The sequence below is a fragment of the Opisthocomus hoazin genome, chromosome 4 (genome assembly GCF_030867145.1).
Source record: "Opisthocomus hoazin isolate bOpiHoa1 chromosome 4, bOpiHoa1.hap1, whole genome shotgun sequence".
Taxonomy (NCBI): domain Eukaryota; kingdom Metazoa; phylum Chordata; class Aves; order Opisthocomiformes; family Opisthocomidae; genus Opisthocomus; species Opisthocomus hoazin.
The window spans coordinates 66412147-66434770 of NC_134417.1; the positions used below are offsets into that span (position 1 = coordinate 66412147).

Here is a 22624-nt window from a genome sequence, read left to right on the forward strand (position 1 = left end):
CGCTGCCCGTCCCGGAACACCCTCGGCCCGCCGCCGCCTGAGGCCGCACCGCCCGCCGCCTCGCCAGCGCGGGGCCCGCAGCCGCCCGCCGGGCCGGGCCGGGCCGGGCCGGGCCGGGCCGGGCCGGGGTGCAGCCAATGGGCTGGCGGCGGCGGGCGCCCCGTCCGCGCCTGGGAGAGCGGTGACGGCCGGCGCTGGCGGGCTGGTGCGCAGGCGGGGAAGCTGCCTGCCGCGGTCGGAAGGGAGGGGAGGAGGGGAGGGGAGGAAGGGAAGGGACGGGAAGGGGGTGGCCGCGCCGGGCACAGCATGGCTGCCAAGGTAAGGCACCGGCGGCGGGCGGGGAGGCGGCGCGGGCGGCGGCAGGCGGCGGGCTCTCGGCGCACGCCAGCGCGGCTGTTGGCGGCGGGGAAGGGGCCGCGGCGGGAGGCGGGTGGCTGCCGGGTTTGACCTCGGGCCTGTCCTTGGCGAAACGCGGCCGGCGGCGCCGCCTCCTCCTCCACCTCCTCCTCATCGCGGCTCCGCGGCCTCCCGCCGCCGGCCCCCGAGGGAGCAGCGGGGTGGGCTGCGCGGCCGCCGAGCGCCCGCGGCGGGGGCGGCCACCCGCCCCCCCCGGTGCCGGCGGGTAGAGCGGCGGCGCGGCGGGGATCCCCACCTGCCACCCCGGGGAGCGGGCCTGCTCTCCGCTGGCAACGCAGCGCCGGCCGCCTGGCCGCCGGCCGCCGAGGCGGCTCGCTGCGGCCCTCACCTCCCGCCGCCGGGCACCTGGCTCCGGCCCGGCAGCGGCTCCGCTGTGGGGCCCGGCCGTGCCTCGGTGAGCACCCCGCCGGAGCCGTGCTTACACAACGTACAAAAGTACACATGCAGGCGTGTTACATGTGCCCTTAGTTTTGGACGAGAGGGTGCGGTGGGTCCTTGGGACGGGAGCTGGTGGGTCAGGACCTTGCGGAGCCCAGAGCAGGCCCTGGTGTTGGCCCTGCCCTGCTTGCAGGCCTTAGCGTGGTAGTCGCTTTTGCTTTTTTCTCCCCATTTTCTCCATATGCCTGTTCTCACCTTCTGTTTTCACTTTTGATTGTATTTTCCAACCGGCTTCATGTCTCTGTGCTGTCTTGTCAGGTTGATACCTGTTAGGCTTTTCTGCTGTTTCAGAAGAACAAATGAATTTAAATGCTTTATCAGTTGTTTAACAACGTGCTTCCATCCCAGAAAAAAAAAAATAATTAGCCATTAGCCGGATCAAGGCTGTATAAAAACAGGTATTCCAATTCTAATGGCAGGTAAAATTATAGGTAGTGTTGGTATTTTAAAACTTACTATTAGGCTTTCACTAAGTTTCTTTTTTGAACACTGAGACTTTAAAAAAATTGGGCCACATCCTGCTTTGTTTGAAGTCAGTGATGAACCTTTTACCGAGAAAACATCAGAAAACAAAACTTCCCCAAACAACGCGAAACAGCACAAGTGCTCAGTGTGGCCTGAGCTGTACACTGCTTTTTTTCAGTGAGTCCACGACAGAGCTACTCCTGTCAACACCTTCCTCACTAAGAACTTAGCTTGTCTGAAATGCGTACTGTTTTAATCGATTGGGCAACATACGATTCCTCTGCGGGTGCATATGGAACAGTCATCCCCAAATCTTATGTTTGCTATTTATAAATCTTATCTGTCCTGTCCAGCTTTTCTTTTTTTGACTGCCCACCGTACACACGGCACATCAGTTACATCTTACCAAATGCTTGGTATTAGAAGACTTATAAGTCTTCCATTCACTGAATTTATGAACAATCCACTTACCTTTCCCCTCCAAGCAGCAGTTCTTAATCTGCAGTGCTTTTGAATCCGTACTACTCACACTTAAAAAATGTTGCATATGTAGTTAGTGTTTGTCTAGTCCAGTGTACACCCATGCTCCATGCTGCACATTTCCAAGGGGTCCTTTTTCTTTTGGCTTGGCTTATTACACAGTTCAGATCACCAAATCTTTACAAGCATATGTTGAAAAGACGCAACTCTTAAGAAGAAACAGAATTGAATGTGGTGTGTTGCTGATTACGTCAAGCTTGGAAAAGTGATATCTGATAAAAAGAGTAATGGCCTGTCACTAGTGGCATAAGCATCCTTGGTGCATTGCAAGGCAGAGATACAGTACTCTGCTGCAGGGTTTACAGCCTCGAGTAGCTTCTGCAGGCTTGAATGTGTTTTGAGACTTCCGTTAAAAAAAAATAAATTGGGGCGGGGAGTAGTTAGAATGGATTAATTATTAAGTTACCTTGTGAGACTTGAAGGGTTATTATCTTCTTGAGGTTAAATAGTTGCTGTTAAACACAGATGAATTTCTATTTTTATTGAAGTCAGTGGCAAAATGTAAGTAGCGTTTTGTGCTCTTAATGGTAACATCTGAGCTCAGGTTCTGCAAGCACTCATATGAATAACTTTGCCATGTAAAGAGCTTCTGGGCCTGAAGTTATTCACATGTGCTTGCAGGCATGGGCCTTGATTTGTGTTGTAACTTCCTCACTGATGCATCTCAGTAATGTTTGCCTTTTTCACCTCAGCCAAACAATGGACTGGTGAGTCAAATGATTTTTCTAAAATCCTTTCAGTACCTTTTCCCTTGCCAGTATCCTGCATGACCGCTTCCTTTATTTTTTTAATGACACCTTTTTAGGCATATGAATCTTTGGGGTTGAATGTATTTGTTCTTCACTTGCAAGATTTCAAATGTTGACATGTTAAGCAGACTCTAGGATCAGTCTGTCAAAAAGAAAACCTAAATGGGATACTGTGAAGGCTGCATAGTTAAGCACTTGGGTGTCAAGAAAGGGGCAAAGCTTTTATGCATGGGATCTTTAATGTCTGTTGCAGTGCCATTTAATTTTCTTCATTGTATGTTGCTCAGTGTCCTACAATTTATGCAACGTTTTAAACAATGTATATTGCACATCCGTGTCTTTTATGAATCTTTGAAAACATTTTCTGTGTTTTGTGAAAACTGCACTGTAAATTATATTTGTACAAATTGTGAGTAAAAACTGCAGGTAAGATGTTCCACTGGATTTTTATCCCATTGATAACTAAATTACCATCATAGGTACTAGCTTTTTTTTCTTAACTGTACAGAAAACAGGCTTCCTGGAAAGTCTTTATGGTAATGCATGTACAGAGCAGTAATAATGTTTTATATAGTGTGTCACGCTTTATTTCTTCATTTTGAGTGTTTAACAATGCAATCCCAATGCTTTTTCTGCCCTTTAGCCAGATAATACAAAAGAGAATTTACATAGTGTAGCTAATGCCCCTTGCCATTCACCTGGTGTGTATTTTACAGCAAAATTAACTGTGCCTGGTGAGTAAATGTAAGCTACCCTTGGTCCAGGTACTGCTACACAGTTCTGGGCATAGCTGTTGTATCGTGCATGTGCAAAGTGTGACTTGCTATCTTTTTAAAGTCCGACTGCTTGGTAAAATATGAACTTATTTTCAGTGGGAAGTTCTAAGGCTCTTCTCAATGAGATCTCTTTCCATAGCTCATTTTGCCTTTGCCACTGTGCTCCTTTGTCCATTCAACGTAAGGTCAGAAACTGATACTTGTAATGGGAGCTAGTGTATGTAATATTTTTAAATTTGATATTATTTTGTAACCTGAACTACACTTGAAACAGTTTAAAATTGCATTGAAGAAAATTCAAAACTTGGATCATTTCAGTAGCTAAATTAAAGCTTAGAAGCTATGTGAAAACTGTGGGCTTAGCATGGAAACACTTGTGCCTCTTGAAACTTAATGTCTGTTGTGGATAGCATGTGAGTAAGTTTTGGTACTTGTATTGAACTGCACAGCACTGATATGAGATGATTTTTAAGTACTGTGTTATATCTCTGTTTCTAATGTAATAATTCCTTGGTGCATGTGTGAACTTTTATGCATTGGGTACATACTAGTTATCTCTGTTACCTAGAATGTATAAGTTATTTAAAAATGATTGTCTTATGAACAAAGTGAACGGAAGTATCACATGTTAAAAAAGCTAGTTGTAAAATGACAATTCAAGTCAAGGCATGAACCTTACATCAGTAACTGGTGGGACTACTTGCATGCTTAATTTTAAGTGCATGTGTAAGTCTTTTGAAGAACAAATTCCTGACGGTGAGAAATATATCAATAAGGTAATACAAAGAGATTTGTTGCTGACTTTACTTACATGACAATATTTGGGACGTTTCTAATGCAAAGAACATTTGTTACACAGTTGATATATTTAACAACTTTTTATTGTCTTTCTGCTTGTGTTTTTCTGGAACTGTTTATTATTGAAGCTGGATCAGTGGAGTTATATGTTCTTCCCAGTCACTGCCATATTTACCTTTAAAATCCTAAACCTTGTTGTATCAAAAATAGTTAGTCCCCACTGCAGGCTTCTTATATGTCTTAGTGTTAATACAGTCAGACATTTCCCACTAAGCACCCCGGTCCTGCAAGACGCATCACCTTGACTGAATCAATTGGAGTTCTGTGAAGTATTGGTGCCACTGGCCCTGGCTCTGTGGGCCTTTTTGTGTGCAGAAATGATCCAATTCCTGCACTGGGCGATGTGAGTTAATGAGGTCTGGAGAAGCAATGGCTGAAATAAATACGCTGTTGCAATGCAAGTCTAAATGAACATGATTTCAAACAACCCTGAAACGATTAGATGCTGGTGCAACCATGCCACATCGGTTATTTTGCTGCCGTGCATACCCAGCATGTTCCTTTGTGCGTCATCCAGCTCCATCGTGCCTCTTCGTTCAGCTCCTTCTCCCGTGCTCCTCTCCCCTGTGCCAGCAGTAGGGTGGGACGTGCCTGGGAACAACTGGGTTAGCTCTTCTTGCCCTCGTTGATGCCATTCTTCCCTTCCTCCAGCAAAATGGTAGAGAATAATTACATTGCATTGCATATGGATTGTATGGGCCCTCAGAAAAGAACAGGTGAGGGATCCTAGCATCATGATGGGCTACTGTGTCCATGAAAGGAGTGGAGTTCCTTACAGACAGGCTCCAGCCACTCAGTGAGGTCAAAATTGTGGGGGGAGAGTGGTTGATGAGTTAGGACAGAGGAATCTGTGTTTCCCTGAAACATCACTGTGTTTGTGTATTGTAGACTTGATACTGTCATGACACTTAACGGCATCATAGTAATTTTTTTGGATGTGATAGCACCATGTAAGATCCACATGGAAAGTCCTATTGCTAGTCTGTACAGGTGCAGTGGTGCTTGCTGATGCGTAGTTACGTTTTGGAACTGCGCCTAAGTGTGTAAATTCTGAAGTACCTTATGTACCATGAGAGTCTTCTTTCCACTTTCTCCCTCAGAAAAAAAGTGTGTATTTATGCTGCTTATGACTTATTACTGCATCTTGACTGCTTAACAGACCAGAGTTTGCCTGAGAAAGGAACACTGAATTTGTACGAGTGCCGAGAACTTCAAACCTTCTCCAAGTGCAATGTAGCATGCCCAATGACTGCGAATGAAACAGAGGAGAAAACAAATAATTTATTCCCTTTCCGTGTCCTCCCCTCCATTGTTTATGTGTTTAGTTTCATTTAGTTTCTTCTACTGCACAAGTCTTTGCTCATGATGTTTACACTTAGGGGACTGCTTGAGTCCTGATCCCACAAGCGGCACAGTGGGTTATGGGGCCCACTGGCAAGAATAGTCCCAGGGAAGCTACTCGTGGAGCGGCTCGCTTGTGGAAAAAGTCCATACAACTCTCTTCTGCAGTGAACGCTGGGTTACCCTGAAAAAAGAGCTTTATTACACTGGGATTTTTTGTCTTAGTTGAGTTTATCTGTTTTTCTGTACTACTGTTTTCCCCCCTTTTCTTTATCAGAACAAGGTGCGGGAGAGAGGAGGTGGTGAAAGAGGCTGATTAATGTCTTTAATATGTTAGAGAGGTACTGCTGGGATCGCAAGTTGCAACTGCCAGTGGTTTTAAAAGTTATTGAAACTTGCTCTTTTCCATTATGGGGTCCCTGTAAGAGGAGTTGTAGGGTGACCTCGCTTGCTGTACAGCTCTGGGAGAGTGTGACTGGACCAAATAGTTATGTGTATGTCCTCATGGGCATCTCATCCGTTGTGAAGCCCACTGAAGAGTATTTTAAGTTATCTGGATCTTACCACATTGGGAAATGAATTCCTCTTTCTATGCAGCTTTGTGAGGTTAGAGAAGCTCTTGCAAGTGTGTTAAAGGCACTCCTCCTGACCCTGTAGCCTTACGTCTGTGAGCTTACAGCCCTGAATGATAACAATGTGTCTTCTGACCAGCTTGTTTAGGCCAATATCTATTTTATTTATCTATGTTGTCCAAGGAGTATGACGAGGAGGTATGTGATACTGTATTTCCTGGAAGATGGCATGAACTGCTGCTTAATTTTAGCTTCATTTTTGCTTTTGATCTGTGGAGTTGCTGCTGCTTTGGCTATAGAATGGCTTGACTGTACTGAATGGAGCTGGTATGCTTGTATGGAATCAAAACTAAACTTGCACAAGGCTTCTGGGCACTGCTGTGGCTCTGCTAATCGTGCTGTTTTGCTTCAGCTATTACACGATCTTCAGAAACAGAGCAGCTGATGTTTTATGGTACTAGGTAACTATGGTTAGTACAGCATAAGGCTGCATATTTTCTGGTGAGTTCTCTTTCTGGAAAGTAGCTGTATCTCAGTCATTTACAGGGAGATAAAGAGGTCCTTATAAAAATACTCTATTTTCAATTGCTTGGGAATAAAGCAGTTTCAACTGAAGCTTTGTTAAAACACTTAAAGGAACACTGCAAATGCATTTTTCATAAGATTTTAAAATCATTTCGTGCTATTTACAATACTTTAGAAACGTGCAATTGCAATTATATTCTTTACCAGAAGTGTTATTTGGCCTGCACAAAACCCGGTATGTTAAAGGATGAAATTGCTCTTAAGGAGTGGGTTGTTGGCATTTTACTTTTTCTCTAAAGGTGGAAAAAAGAAACATTTGAGAGAGAGTGGAGACGTGCATGCAGGTACAGCAAACTATGTACATTTAGAGAAGAATCAGAAGAAATAGAGCTTGTCACAAGCCTGATGAAATTCCTTTTGTTAGATACTTGTGAGGTGCCTACCTTTCAGCTGATGGATTCATGTGCTTCTGATGTCTTGCATGCCTAGGCAACCTGCGAGAACTGTTTCTGTATTCACCAGTAAGCTCACTCTTGGGGTCTGCTTGGATATCTGTCTTACTCACTGGCTTACTCTTGGCCATGTGAAAACTAGAGCCTGGAGTTTAGGCTAAGAAGACTTTTTGGTATTCTCTAGATCAACATCTCCATGCCTAAATTTTATCCACTTGGCTTTGGAAGTAGAATTGGGAAGCCTGTCTGAGGTATCCAGGAGCAGGTATCACAACAGCCAGCGTGCTGACTAAGGAGCGTCTAAGTCAGCCAGTGGAAATAAAAAGATAGGCATTTCCCTGGAGGATCTTCAAACAGCAAGGCTTGTGTTTCTATTTCAGGCAGGGATGCTGGGGTGGCAGGGGGGTGGGCCAGAACCCGATGGTGTTGCTAGCAGTGAGGGCACCCAGCTGGGAGCGGGGAGATCTGGATTCCCTGTTGCCAGTGGAGTTTGTGCATTTTGCATGAGGTAACTCCACCTGCCGTGGTTTCAGAGGGTTGCTGTGCCCGGTGCTGCGTACAGTTCTGCCAACGCGCATTAGACGTGTTACACGCATGGTTGCTGGGCTGGAGCCGGGAGGCCTGGTCAGTGTGTGCGAAATGTCTGTACATGCTCAGCCGGGGCTGTGGCAGTTCTGGATGTGCACCTTGGTGGAACTCCTGGAATCCTAAAAATCTTTAATTGCATGTGCCTTTTTGTTCGTAGATGTATTATTTTTTGCATCATGCTGTGACTGAGGTAGTGGAGCGTGCTAATGGATCTGACCCTCAGAGGCCAAGCAAAGTGGAGTTTGCAAACAGACAAACACACATTTTATGTGTAGAGAGAGCACTGAGACTGGCAGACTTATGCCTAGCCAAATCTTTTAAATATAATTTTAAAATCTTCGTACTGTCCTGCAGTTTTATTGGTTCTTTTTTGGAGTGTGGGCTGGATCAGGCCTCTGGGACTGGTTCTTTGCCTTTTTTGCCTTCCTGATACTGGACTGATTATTATCTGCTCTGATGCCAGGGCTGAACTCACATAGCTGTTCTGTTGGTTGGGTTGATGTGGAGAGTTACCTGTTTGTTTCCTGAACCACCAGGTTGCTGTGTTTTCAGTTCAGTGGTAACCCTGAAGCTGTGATTCAACTTGAATATCACTAAACATTCAGTAGCAATACTAAGGTAGTGTAATGGTGCCAGGGTGAATGAGAGTAGGTAACTGACGTGGCAAAATTAGCCCAGCTTTTCCTTTTTTTAATATAATTTAGTTTTGTTTGCTTTAAATGAGAGCAGTTCCCTAATATGGTTCACAGTAAAGCAGCATAAAGAGTTAAGTGGATGGCGTGCTCCAGTGTAACACTGAGCATAGAAATACCTTAAGCTGGGAAGCTGTGAAGGGTTGTCTTGTATTACAACCATAGGACTATTTACTGCCTTGCATTTATGCATATTTTTGCACTTTCCACTGCTCAGCAGAGAAATGAGGAGGAGTTGTTTTTTACCAAAATTAGGTCTGGTGTTTTCTGTGGGTCAGGCGGTTCGTTTGTTGACAGCCCTTCATGCATGGCTCGTGATGGGATAATCATAGAGATGGTAGGCCTTTTTCCCTAAACCTAGGAGGCATGGTGCAAGAACGTAGCTGTGGGGATGTAACGGTAAGTTTTGCACAGGCAAAATTGTGGGATTGTCATAGGGCTAATTGGTCAACTTACATACCCACTAGTTATTTAAATGCCAGTAGACAGCAGGTAGTTTAAATGTTCAGAAGAGGGAAAGTAAAAAATGGAACTGAAACACCAAGAAAACTTTGCCACCATTTTTCTCATTAAATATCTATGCTAAACTCTTTGAAAGTCTTTTGTCTCATTTTCTCCATGTAGCCCAGTAACTGCACTGATAGGAGCATTTTTAAAAGGAAAACTTTCATGTGAGTTTTCTGTGGAAGCAGAAATAAAAAATCAGACTGACCTTCCGAATGGTTTAGTGTTGTGTTGTTTTTGTTTTGTAGATATATCTCTGATTGGCTTGTTTGTGTATTCAAATGTGAAATGACTTTGCTGTAGGAGGAATAACCTCTTGTTGTCTCTTGTTTTAGGCAAGTTTATGGTTGTATTTGCTGTCATTAGCCTAGCTGGTCCCTACCTGTTTTTCTAACAGTGCTGATCAGTTCTAGCTCAGCACCACATACAGAGGATGACTGCAGTTGTAGCCTGTAGGAGTCAGGCAGCCGGTGAAATCCTAACTCCCCCGGGCTTTTTGCTCCCTTTAGCAACGTGGGAGAGTAAAGGGGAGTGACCTTAGTGGTGAACATGATGGAACCTTGCTTGCGATGCACTAATCCTTATGGTTTTTTTCTTAGCTTGGTAGTTTTTGAGTTACTGATACATGAGAATTTGTAAGCACTGTGGCATTTTATGAATTATCCATATTAAAATATATAAAGGTCAAAATGAAAAACCTAGCTACAAAGAGGTTTCGTGCATTTGTGTTTTATGTTACTGTTGCCTTTATGACTGTGACCTCCACATCCCCTCAGTCTGACTTTCTGCCAGCCCCAGTTAGCATAGATAATGTTGGTGCTTTGCTCATCCCTTCAGCAGGAGATCCAGTCTCAAAGGCTGTGGACCAGAGCTGAAGGGTGGTTTATATCCCTCTGGGAACAGGTGCCTGGGACCTTTTATGGGAGTCGTCGCTGTGGGGTTTTTTTAACCCAGGTAGCATATTTGGAAAACATATCCAATCTGAGTTTATTGTAATAAATAGTACTACTGTAACTTGAGATGGCTTTAGTTATTCTAAAATATATTTCCATTCTGAAATTACACATTTCCTTTACTCTCCGCATCTCCTGTCTGTGGGATAGAGTGTTCTTGTCCCCACAGTATCCTTTCTTACACCTGACAGTTTTTATTCCTTCTCAAGCACAAGCAGTTGAGTTTACTGAATTTAGATATAGGCGATTTGGGGTATCTGGGGCTTGCCATTAGTTAGAGCTTCATTTGATTTAGATAGGCATAGTTACATCAAAATACTGACTGTGGAAGCTGAGAAGGCACGACAATTTTTGTTCTCGCCCAAGCTTTCAGTCGACTGGTGTCCAAATAGCCTCTTGTTTTCAGCAGATGTTGCAGATTTTTATATTAACCTGTCTTGTCTCCTTAGTCTTACCACATTTTGGCACTCTTACTGTTAATATTTTAGGTGGCTGTGATTGTAATGAATTGGACAGATAACTGCTCCTGAAACTGTTAATTCTTGCTCCACAAACCGTGCTGATGAGAGCTCAAGACTTCCCAGCCACATTAGTGCTGTTTGAATTATTAATACTTCTCTTTGATTAGAAATAGTTGCAAATAGTGAAAAAAGTTGTCAACACCGCATCTTATCACATAGTTCTACGTTAATTAAATTTGATGCAATGTGGAGAGAAGTGCACAGACATGTGTTTTCATACGTGTAGGTTTCACAAACCTTTGTTGTGAATTGCAGTGCTTCACAGAACGCAGGTAAACAATGTACTGCTTCAGCACCTCTCTCGGGTATCTGGGGCAGGAATGAATGTCTGACAGCGAAACAGACTGATCAGGGAGGCAAATGGTTAATGATATGTTCTAAATTGACAGAGAGTCTTTTAGAAACTGACCTTTTTAATGCACATTAAATGCTTTTTGACCAGCATATCTTTTTTCCTAAAAGCTTCCAGAATACAGAATTGAATTGACCTGCTAAATTTTGGTAAGCCAGCAGTGATAATCCTGGAGTTGTAGTTATCTGTAGAACTATCGTTAGGTTATATTGAGATTAGCTGCGAATTATATAGCTGGAACTTGATTATGTCTTTCATTGAAAACAGAAATATTAAGAAAATAGTTTTACTTGGAGGGTATTAGCATGTAGTCTTTAATTTTTTTCCAGTCTTCAGGTCCCCCCTTAAATCAATCCCATGTGAAGATAATATACCCTCAAACTCTTAAAGTATATTTTTTTAAAAAATTCTCTTCGGTATAAAAATTTCAAGGCTTTTAAAGGCTATTTTTGCAATTATGGGGACCTATCAGAAGAGTAATACCTGTGCTTTTTACAACTATGATTTTTATGTCCTTGATGATTAGGGCAATTGAAGAATTGCAAAGAGCAACCTTAATTCCAAAGCCAGAATACAGATGAAGGTGTTGTATAGCTAGATGACCATAGTTATTAGCCAACATTAGAAATAGATAGAAGCTGACTTTTTTATCCCTCCTCCTTCAGATACCTTTATGTAATTAGTGTTCTGGAGTGTTAAAACTTTGGCTCTTGAGCTAAACAGCTGTTGAGCAAATTGAAAACATAACATTTCTGAGCAGTTATGGAACTGCACGGAGAGGGAAGCGTAAGGGGTCAAAATCTGAATATTTCTGGTGTAGATGAACAATTTTTTCTTAAACTGAAAACTTTAGGAAAATGATGAGAACCATTATTTGACGTATTTGAATTCTATTTGTTATTTCCCCAGTAGAGATTATTCTTTCTCTCTGTCCATGTATGACACTGTGGTCTTGTTGATACTTTCCTGCATAATTGAAATTGATTTACTGAAATTCAGATTGTTGTGTAAAACGCCATTGACCACAGATTTTTCCAGTTTTGTGCACAATTGTGTATTCATTTTTTCAGATATTTCACTTTCTGAAGGTGAATACTACCTGATGTTTGTTCACTGAAGATTTAAAAATGTTCTTTCCTGGAGCTGAAATTTATTTCATAGAATCTTAGAATCATCAAGGTTGGAAAAAAGACCTCTGAGATCATCAAGTCCAACCGCCAACCCAACACCACCATGCCTTCTAAACCATGTCCCGAAGTGCCACATCTACACATTTTTTGAACACCTCCAGGGGTGGTGACTCAACCACTTCCCTGGGCAGCCTGTCCTAGTGCCTGACCACTCTTTCAGTAAAGAAATTTTTCCTAATATCCATCTGAACCTCCCCTGATGCAACATGAGGCCATTTGCTCTTGTCCTATTGCTAATTACTTGGGAGCAGAGACCAACACAGTACCTGATGGAGTCATTCTTAACTCGCAGACACCCCATGAGGTCCAGGTGCTCCAGCTCAGGGCAGCACTTGGCAAGGTCCTTGACTGCCACATCGCTCATGTTGGCATTGACAGCCAGCGACACTTATTTGAGCCTGCCACACTTCTGCGCCAGGTAGCAGATGGCCTTGTCCTTCAGCTGCCGACAGCCATCAGGTCCACGTCCTCCAGCGCCTTGCAGTGGCTGGCCAGACTGCGCAGGGACAGGCTGTCCACCCACTCGCAGTGAGCCAGGGAGAGCTGGCGCAGGTTGGGGCAGCCCAGTGAGATGGCCACCAACGCGTGCTGGCTGAACTGGGCGCAGCCCTTCCGCTGGAGGTGGTGGTTCTGCCCGATGATCGGGAGCAGCTCCCTGTCCATCAGCCAGTCGGAGCAGTTCTGGAGTGCCAGCTGCTGCAGTACTTCGTTGTCCTTCAGCAGGTTTACGAAAGCTGCTCAAGGGGTGGCAGATCTGATCTGGGTTGAGTCAGTTTCTATCTAGGAGGCTAAGTTTAAACTTACCAGGAAATGGAAGGTTCAAAGAAGGTTCCTTGGCAGGTTGGAGTCTATTTTTAGTTCTAACTTTGCAAGGAGATGAGGAGACAACAAGAACTAGCACTCTCTGTTCTTTGTTTTTCTTTCTGACATGGTGTACTGGAAAAAATGTCTGTAGATTTCAGAATATAGAGTCATAGAAGGGCACACTTTGTTCTACCTTCTTCCTGATGGTGTTTGCATGCTGCCTAAAAGCATACTTCTTCAACAGGGGAGGATGCTTTCACAAGGATGATCCTGAGCCAAATGCCAATCATCTAGCCAGTAGGAGGAAGAAATTCTAATTGTCTTCATATTTAAGTTGCTGTTTCTTATCCCGACTTCCCCGAACTCTCTCAGCTAATAGAACCATCACTTATTCGGGGTTTTAGGTTTTTACCTCAGTCAATGGGTATTTGATTCTGGGAAGGTAGCAAATGTGCCCACTTCATCTAAGTAAAGCAGTAAATTACAATAGTTTTTTTTTAAGTAGTTTTTAAAGGAATTAATTAGAACAAGGAGTAGTTTAAGCGGCATCTGACTACATCTTTCATCAAAGACTGATAGGTGTTAATCAAAATGCAAGTAACTTCTCCAAAACATAAAAGGCCTTCAGCAGGATCATGACATGAAGATTCTACATCTGTTCGCACAGCTCTGGTTTGGAGGTCTGTGTTAAAACATGAGCACAAGTGGTTTCCTACACTGAGAAATGAGATCTGCTGCCTTAACGCTTCTTCCTACTTCTGCATGTTTGTACTGTTGCTTTGCGTTTTTGCTGCTGCTCTTTTATACCTGGTGTCCACTACAGCTTCTTAGTTAAGTCTCTGGTCTGGTGTGTGGTGTTACGGTGCGGGAGCGAGACTAGGATGTTGTCCTGTATCAGTAGCAGGGCAGGCTAGTAGGAGGCTCCCTACTTAAAGGACTTATTTGAAAGGTATATTCTGCAATAACAGTCGAGCATTATCATCTGTCCTTTGTTACGTGACTTTCCTGTCACAGTCATCCATGGCATGACCTGATACATAGGTCTGATTTTAGGATAGAAGAGGTCTGAAAATTAGTATTACTGAACAAACAGCAGGCTGCTTTTTATTATTGTCATCTTTCTGGGTCTTGGAAATATGACCTATTTCCACTCTTCCCTGAATCCTCAACTACTAAAACCTCTTGGTCACGTATTTTATTATTGTAGGTCTTTATCATGTTTGACAACTACAGTTTGATGGAACATCACTGATTTAACAGATCTTTGGCAGAAGAAACCTTGAAGTGAGGCATTGAGTATGAAAAGCCATTAGAAAAACTGCAGTATGTAAAAATACTGTGTCTGGCTGATTCCTGCTCTCAGCCCATTGTGCAGTCTGAATCTGACTAGAGAAATCTTCACGTGTTTAGGGGAAGAAATTTTTGAATAATTTCACATTTCCATTAAAATAGTTTTTGTCACTGACATCAAGTCAGCCTTCCTCCTTCCTGTCACTTCACCTGTCTAACGCTGCTTGCCATTGTGTGTCAGTCTAACTGGAAGCTACTTTGTAAAGATCATGAATTAGTCCCATGTTGATGCTGTTCGAAAGGATGAAAAACATGGCAACAGCAAACTTTCCACAATTGCTTTTACTCTGTTCACATGCCCAAATCAGTTACTTGGTCTGCATCTTTTCTTTAAAGGCTGACTGGTGTGAAGCAGTGTATTCAGTCTTTTCTGCATTGTGAAAATCATACTATAAAAGTTTTGGGCTTTGCTTCTTCTCACAATAAAGAAAAATGATAGTGACTGTAAACCTCTTGCAATTTTCTTTTGGTGTTCCATTACATGTAACTGGTAGATTCAGTATCTCAGTTATGAGAATAGCCCAAACCAGAATACTTAATTCTCAGGTGTGTAAACATTCAACCCAAATACTGTATAATTAAAATAGCACTTAATAGTTCCTTATTCTTTATGCCATTGACAAATTAAGGATAGTAAACCAGCTTTGTCCCTTTTTCTTGTGGATAGGTGGGGCGGGAAGGAGGGCACTGAACTTTTGAAAGCCGTGGGGGTATGCACAAAAAGACTGTCAAATACACTAATTTCCTTTGTTTAGAAAGTTTTGTACAGAATATGTGTCTACAGTTCTTTTGTGGCTTTGAAAGCATGGGGGTTGTTTTGTGTTGTGTGTGACCCACAGTTTGATTAAACAAAGGGATATATAATGAAAACTAGCGTGAGGTCTCCTGGCTTTTCTTTTCAGTGTTTCAAGGCTTCCTGGGCTGGCACAGGTTGTGAAAGCTGTGAGATGTAACCACTGATTGTTCACCCAGCATTTCCAGGAGGCAAAGCGTTACTTTTTTTCATTTCAAAGGGCTAAATCGACTGGTCGGAAAGAAGTTTTTGGAGTTTTACTACGTTTTTGACAGTTAATGACAAAAAGGGAACTACAGTGTCAGCTGATACCAGTAGCATACTATGGGATGGCAGACATAGTGCTCTGAATTCGTTGGGTGATGTCAGGGTGCTGACATCAACGCAAGTGTCCAAGGAAGGAAATGGAATACTCCTTGTTAATGAGACACTGAAAAAATAGTGCTAGAATTTCTCTAGTGTCTTTACTCTGCTCTGTGTTTGGTTAATCTGGCATTTTTAGGTTTTAGTTCAATTGCAGTGCCAGCAAAGAAAATGGAAATCCTTTTCTTGGCAAATAAAAATAATTTAATTCTCTTTTCCTCTCTGCTAAACATGCCTGCCTGAAAGTAATTTTAGCTTTTTTTTTAAAATTCCTGTCTTTAAATCGGAGTGCTTAGTTTGACATCATCATAATTTCCACTGCAACCAAATGATCTCATAAAAATAGAGGGCTATGCTGCAGAAGTAAATTTAATGTTTTAATGAAACAATTATTGCTTTATGCAAATATACGTAATAAAATAGGCTCGCAGATAAGAAGCCAAAATCATTCAAGCTAAAACCAGAATAGTTTCTAATTAAAATGTATTAAAATGCCGGAAATGTTTCCCGAGTTTCTTAAGGAGATGAGATGTTTTTAATTATTTTTGTCAGGTATCCTACAACTTTTGCAAATTATGGAGAGTTATTGTGAACTGTTTAACAATTTTTGACTGAGTTGTGCAAGTCACTGGCAGGTGAATCTTTAGTATTGCAGTCAGTGCCTTACATAAACGATTTTAGGTCTTCATTGGATTATTTGATACTCCCACATGAAGCTGCAAATTATTTCAAAGTACCCTCTTTGATAGCTTCAACTTTCTGGTCCTTAGCAAGAATGAAGTGGCCTGTGGCAACTGTGTAATATGCTAATATTTAAGCACCAAGTATTTGTTTATTGTTAATACTGAAGGCAAGAATTGTAAAAGAAAATGTTGAACTTTACTTTTTACTCCCTGTCTTCAAGGAGATGATCTAATAATTTAAAACTGAAACCTGTATGATGCGAATTGGACAAATGGTGATACCATTCCTTTGGCATATGTATTTTGAGATGACAGGTGAAAATCTTTAAGGGAGAGAGAGATATTTTGTTACTTGAAAGTCCAGGTTTTCCATAGTCAGAGGTTGGCTAGCATGTTTATCTGGTGAAGGTGGATAGCTACTGTGACTCTTTCAGCTGTCACATGGGCATGCTCCCCATAACCCAGTACTCTACTGTGCTGAGTGCTGTACAGCCGAAAAAGAAAAGAAAAAAAGAACCTGTGCTTTATTTTTTTTCTTATTGTTTCAAGTAGCACAGTGTTGTTATTTGCCCAAGTATGTGCTGGAATGCTGCTGTTATTTTTGCTAGCTATGAGGAAGGGTTTCTGACCACGGTACTTAAGATTTTCTTTGAGTCACATCATTTATAGCCTTTAATAAGTGTGCTTTGTGTGTGTGATGCAGTTTCCATTGTGCAGTTGTCTTTTGCTCTTTTTAAGTTTGTAGAATTGGATCGAGGCACATAGGGACATAGGGATTCATGCCCACTCCCACACCCTTCCCAATTCTCTGAGCTGCTGAGGTGTAGCATTTTGAATAGAGTTGAATAGATGGATTTGATTATAAATAGAATCTTGCAAATTGAACTTCTGTGTTCAAAGAAGAAAACACAACACCGAAACAAAATACACTTACTTGTCAGTTATTCCTACATAATTCCTGTCACACAGTTATTAGTCAAGACGTGTAATATATAGGAACTTTCCTCTGGCACGTTTCTTTCACTTGCTCCTTCACAAGCATGAAGTCACAAATAACAACAGTTACTTTAGCAACAACTGAAGACAGACCTTTCCACAAGTTTATAGGCACTGACTGCACATCCATATAATACTTTTTTTTTTCCTTATCGTGGGATTAGTAGTTACCTAATAGCAGATCATTCTTTTTTGATACTCCTGTATGATGCTGCTCCAGGTTTGCACTCTTCAAAGGGCAGCAGGTTTTTGTTTATTGCTGCAAACAGTCCTGCTTACTCACTGGGACCTTGTGTCACAGTAGAACTTCCATTGCATTGACATCCAGGAGAGAAAATCACGAAAAAACCTTTTGTAACATTGTTCAGGGTGTCTTTTGCTGCCATTGTTCTGTCTTGGTTCTGTAATTTATGAAGTTGTCAGATAAAGCACAGGACACTTCTTCTAAGGTTGCTGTGTGCATTGCATAGTGTCAGGTGCAGTGCAGGTCTCTCAAGAAGTTCCCTGGTGGTACAGCATCATCTCTGTTGTTTGGAATCTTTTGTTTGTGTCTTATCTTGGTAGAAGCACCTGATCATTTAAGCTGTAAAAGCTGCTTTGTGCCATGCCAGGGGCAGAGCGATCATTTGGGTGTTGGAGGCTGGAGCTGGGAGCCAAGTGAAAACCGGGAGTGATTGTCTCCATGGAGCTGTGAGGTGTTGGGAGCCCCAAGCACCATGAGCATGGGGACCTTGGAGAGGCTCGTTAGTAGTTTGTGCGTTGCACAAACTACTCACTACTCAGCAGTGGCTCTCCCAGAGCTCACTGGTACTCTGCATAGCTGTGAGACGGTGCTTGTTCAAGGTGCTACCTTGTGAGAACTGTGGTGTTAAATGGCCTTCTGTCTTAATTGTGGTTTACCCATTGCTTAATCCTGGTCCAGATACGTATTTTATGCTAGTAACATTGGGTGCCAGATAAAATTCATGCTGCCCTAATAGTCTGCCACTTCTCCTTGACAAATTTTGAGTGATAACAGCTATCTAATCTTCTGTTCCCTCCAGGAACTACTTTTGATCTTGCTGTTACACTGGAGAATTTTCCTATCCATTGCTTGTTTGGGTGAGATGACTATTTTCCTGCAAGCTGTAAGCCTGAAGTTTAGCTCTAGAAGACGGATTGCTAGCAATGGGATGATTGCTTTTGGAAGAGCAGCGTGAGGCAGTGGTCAGTGCACTGGTTGTACAGTAGCACTGTTGTAGCAGAACAAGCCCTGGGAGAATCAAAAGGGGAAGTCTATTAACTGGGCTGAAGTAGCCACCAAATATGTTTTAGCAGGTTGACGTTCATAATGCTAAGATACGCCTCAATTTCTGAAAGGTGTAAAGAAGCAAAAGGGAGAGGAAAGTAAGAGTGTTAGCATCTTATCATCCCATCCGTCTGTGGTGAGCAAGAGGAGGCTATTGTTGAAAAATACCCATGAGTTGATGGAAATGTCATTTGACCGTTCTTATTAGTAGATCATTTGGAAAGAAATGTTTTTATTGAAGAACTGCTAATATATCCTAAGTATAATTATTGCATTTCTGCAAGTGAGTGGTGAGATCTAGTTTGCTGAGATACATTGGGATATGTTAATGTAACATAATGGCCATAGCAAAGTAGATTGCTGTGTATCTTTGGATCACAGTCATGAAGATCATCTGAGTAGAAACGTGTTGCAGAGGAGCTATGAGACAATAGAGAATATTACTTTGAGGAAGAAGATGGACTGATGCAGAGTACTGTAGCACTTTATGATAGATAGGCAGAGAAAGTGATTGGAGAGCTGACCTTTTTCTGATAGGGACATGAAAAGTGAAAGAGAAATTTCTGTTTTCACAGAGAGTTGGTTTTCAGGTTCAGTTTCTCGCTGTAGTGTAGCACATCATGTTTTCTTGTAGGAATGGCAGCAGCTGCATCCTTGTCCTAGGCCGGAGGCTGACTAGCAACTAATAGCCCAGTTTATTCCTAACTGCATCTTCTGATACATGCTTAAAGTTTGGAGTGGCTAGTATAGGTCATAGTGTGATGCTTTTTCCTTTTGTTAAACAATTTTGCTGAGCGATGACAATGCCTGGCTGTTTTTACCTTAGTGCCAGGCTAGTTTTATGGTCCTTCTGTTTTCCAGGTCTTTCAGTAGGAAAATTGTAGAAGTACACAGTCTAAATGTCTTTTTACATAGCATTAACTAGCTATTCTTGGAAATTCTTGTAGCTGTTTTGCTTAAGATATATACTACTCCCACCTTTGTTTCTGTATTTACTTGGAAGCATTGGACGAACTGGACAAGAATTTTCCTGTGTGTGTGTCACTGATAACTGTGTGTTAGTCCCCGATCAGTTTGTGTGCAAAATTACTATGGTTTATTGGGAATCTCCTTGTGTGAGAACTGTCTTATGAACAAGCCAGCTGCATTTGCTTTGGGACTTTGAAAGCAGTTTCAAAGCTAGCAGGTAATTGCCCAATAAAGTAGGTCTGTTAGCTTTGATGCACTTGGGGGAAGTGAGGCTTCCACTTATCATGGTGCAGAAGCGGGACTGAGAATTGCCCAGAGATTTATAATTGTGACAGGGTCAAGATGGATGGGAATAGTTTTGCTTGAAATTTTCCGTCTCTGTTAGCGAGCAAATTTTGTTCTGCTGCACCATTGTGTGAGGTAGCCTCAGTACAGCTGTTTAGTTTCAGTAGTGTTTATTCTGTAGCGCTGCATACTGAATCAACCTGTATGATCCCAGAAGACTGTTGATTAGTGTTAATAACATTTCCTTTTTTTAGTTTAGCTAGGTGTTATTAGACAAAGGAATGCAGTACTACTTACTGTAGGGTTACACTTTTGCAAAATGTAAGTGTAATGTTTGAAGATGAGAACTGTTTTTTGAAATTAAATGTTTTTGTCTAAAGGCTGACTGTGTTCTGACTGATCATACTGAATGTAATAGAAGTACCTGCTTGGTATTTATCAGCTTCTTTTACAGTGCTTCTAACCCTAAGCTTTTGGGTAGATACGCCAAATGCCATCTGATTATATTTTCCTAGGAAAAATATTTAGCTTACTGTTAGGGAGGTCTGGGAAGAAAGTCTTTTTGATCTGCATTCTGTGCCAGCTCTCCTTGCAGCTGTCTGGTTCCCTGCTTTGTGAGCTGGTCCACATCTTGCTTGCAGACTTCCCTGTGATGCTGAGTTCTGCACAGATTGCTTTCCATTTTAGATCACAGTTGAGTTATTTCTTGTATTCTGTCAGGCAAAAGGAATGACTGTGCTTTTGCTGAGGTGAGAATATGCTGAAGCATCTTGAGCTAGCAAAGAATGGTTGTTGGGGCAGCTGAAACAGGAGAGAGTGTCCTGGACAGATGTTGATGCACATCACTGTTATTAACTTACGATGCTGTGTGTGATGAGGGAGACTGACCAAGGAAACCTGCTAGGTTAGAGGAATCATTGTGTATGTTTGTGGCAGTATTAGTGTAAATATGGAAGAAGACGATTCTCATCAATGTAAGCAAGTTAGTTGTATTAAAAAACAAACTGGAGTGTTGTTTTAGTGTAGTGCTTACATAGCATTAATAGATTTCTGGTCTGGATTCAAACTTGGCCAGTAACTGCTCTTTAACTGGTTTCTAATATTGTAGTCACTCATTTAAACAAGAATGTAAGGTCAAACCCTGGCTTGATCTTCTCTGGAGTCTCGCGTTCTGACTGTATATGTATACTTTTAGCCAGAAGGAAACATTATGATGATCTAATCTGACCTCTTACATAAACTGGGCCACGTGTGTTTGAGTCTTATAGGGGGACTCAGTAACTTGTGATGAAACTGAAGAATATCTCTAGAAGACATGAGGTTTCAATCTTGATTTGAGGTGTTTTAGTGTTGCCAAATACATTGCGTTCTTTAGTTGTGTTTAACGATGGAAGAACTTTAAAAAAAGTAGTCTAACTTAAGCATTAAGCTACTAGAGCTTGTGATTGCTTGTTAGGACTTTCATCGAACATTTTCCCTCTGTAAGTGCCCATAGATGATTTTCTCTAGATTTAAACAGACTGAGCTCACTACTGCCCAGCAGCAAGGCATCCCTGCTACAGCTCTGGTTTGCTACTTGGAGAAGGGCTCTCCAGCATCTTACCTGCTCAGTGTCAGGAGTTTTTGAAGATAATGAAGTAGAGGGGGACATCTTTACCTGCATCAACTTTCTCCTTCACACTTGAGCTGTATTCAGATTAAACTGTGAGGAAGAGATGGTATTAGAGATGTTTATGTTTTTGATTAGGACTTGCTGTTGTCTCAATAAATTGGAATATTTTAGCAATACTCAAGTGTTCCTGGATCCCCATCACCATTATCCAAACAGTGGCTACTAAAGCGATCTTTACTGTAAAGGTGAGAAGGTCAGACATTTTATGTTTGCCGTTAGGTTAATGCTATATTGGCATTAATTCTGATTTTCATACTGCCCTCTTTCCCTCTTGCCCACCCATGTTGTTGTTTTTCTTTACTGGGTGGAGCACACTCACTAATTTATTCAACCTTTTTTATCTTTTGATCTAACATACCTTCTGACAACTTGGTGCTTCTGCCTTGTGTATGACAAATATATGAATAGATTAGAAATGTAATATAATTTTCTTTGATTCCCAATGGATTCTGTTTTCTTACTTTCTTGTACAGTTGCTTTTTTCTGGGAAGAGTCTGTTTGCATTTCTTGTTGGTGGTGGAAGTGAGACTGAAAATGTGTGTCACTGTAAATCGAGCATAAGTCCACAGGGAGAAAAGAGCTCCGCTGGAGAAAATAGGCTGAAATTAAAATCAAGGTGCAAGGGAGTCTAAGGATACGAACAGCTCCAGTGTGCAGACCAACTCGTGTGTTACTGTCCCTCGCTTACAGAGCTTTTCCTTTCCTTATGCACCCTCTGCCTGCCTTTGCAGAAGGTCATTTCTGATGGGAGGGATTTGGCGTTTTAAATTAAATTCTTACGTTGCCTGAGGTATACTGTGCTGGCTGGTTCTTTATATATGGTATAATGCAGGTGTACACATAGTTACGTTGGCTAAAACTTTCAAGTATCTGCTTTAGGAGTGAAAATCCCTGCTGACATTTTCTGTGTGTTATCCCAGTCTTTTCTGTGGCGTGTCCTGACTTTGTTATAATGCTGCACTTGAAGTTTCTGTACTCCATGTGGTCTCCTGCTTTTTAAAAAATAAATGTTGTTTGTTGGAAAGCTTTCTTCACTGAACCATGCTTAATAAAAGTTACTATTTTTTAAAGTGTTAGTGTCTGTTACAAAGTATCTCTTTGTAAAAGAGCAGTAACAAACATTATTTTCCTCACTTCTGCTTTATCGCATGCCTCCTCCCACAGTGAGAGAGAGATGCCATGCCTACCAGCTCACAGATGGTTTTATCTCGGGCTGTTTTTTTGCTTTATGGAGAGAAGATAAAGTGAAATGGAGAAGTCTTTTCAGTAACAAAACACATCACCTAAGCCCAGTTATGTGAAAGTCAGTAAATATCACTTGAGTTGACTGAAGGAGAAGCAGCTTCTGTCTGTGGGCCACTTTTCACCAGGCATGCTAGCTGTTGGTTTGCAGTCTTGGCATCAGGTTACTTAGCCCACCTTCAACTGCTGTTCATAACTGGGAACAATTTTCAGAGTGGTATTGAAAGTGATATTTTGACCTTTTCC

At 42.0% G+C, this 22624-nt stretch overlaps 1 protein-coding gene across 4 annotated transcripts in view; it reads left to right on the forward strand.

Annotated features, from left to right (window-relative positions):
* Positions 1-242: 242 nt before the first annotated feature.
* SLC25A13 (solute carrier family 25 member 13) overlaps positions 243-22624 on the forward strand; it is a 101752-nt gene continuing 79370 nt past the window's right edge. For 2 of the 4 annotated variants that reach the window (XM_075419303.1, XM_075419305.1), the window contains exons 1-2: positions 257-318; positions 2553-2567. In XM_075419303.1, the coding sequence (XP_075275418.1) occupies positions 307-318; positions 2553-2567 (27 nt within the window). In that variant the 5' untranslated portion in view covers positions 257-306. Of the gene's footprint in view, positions 319-2552; positions 2568-6312; positions 6355-22624 lie in introns of those variants that run through there. The other 2 variants (XM_075419306.1, XM_075419304.1) reach the window with 2 other exon arrangements.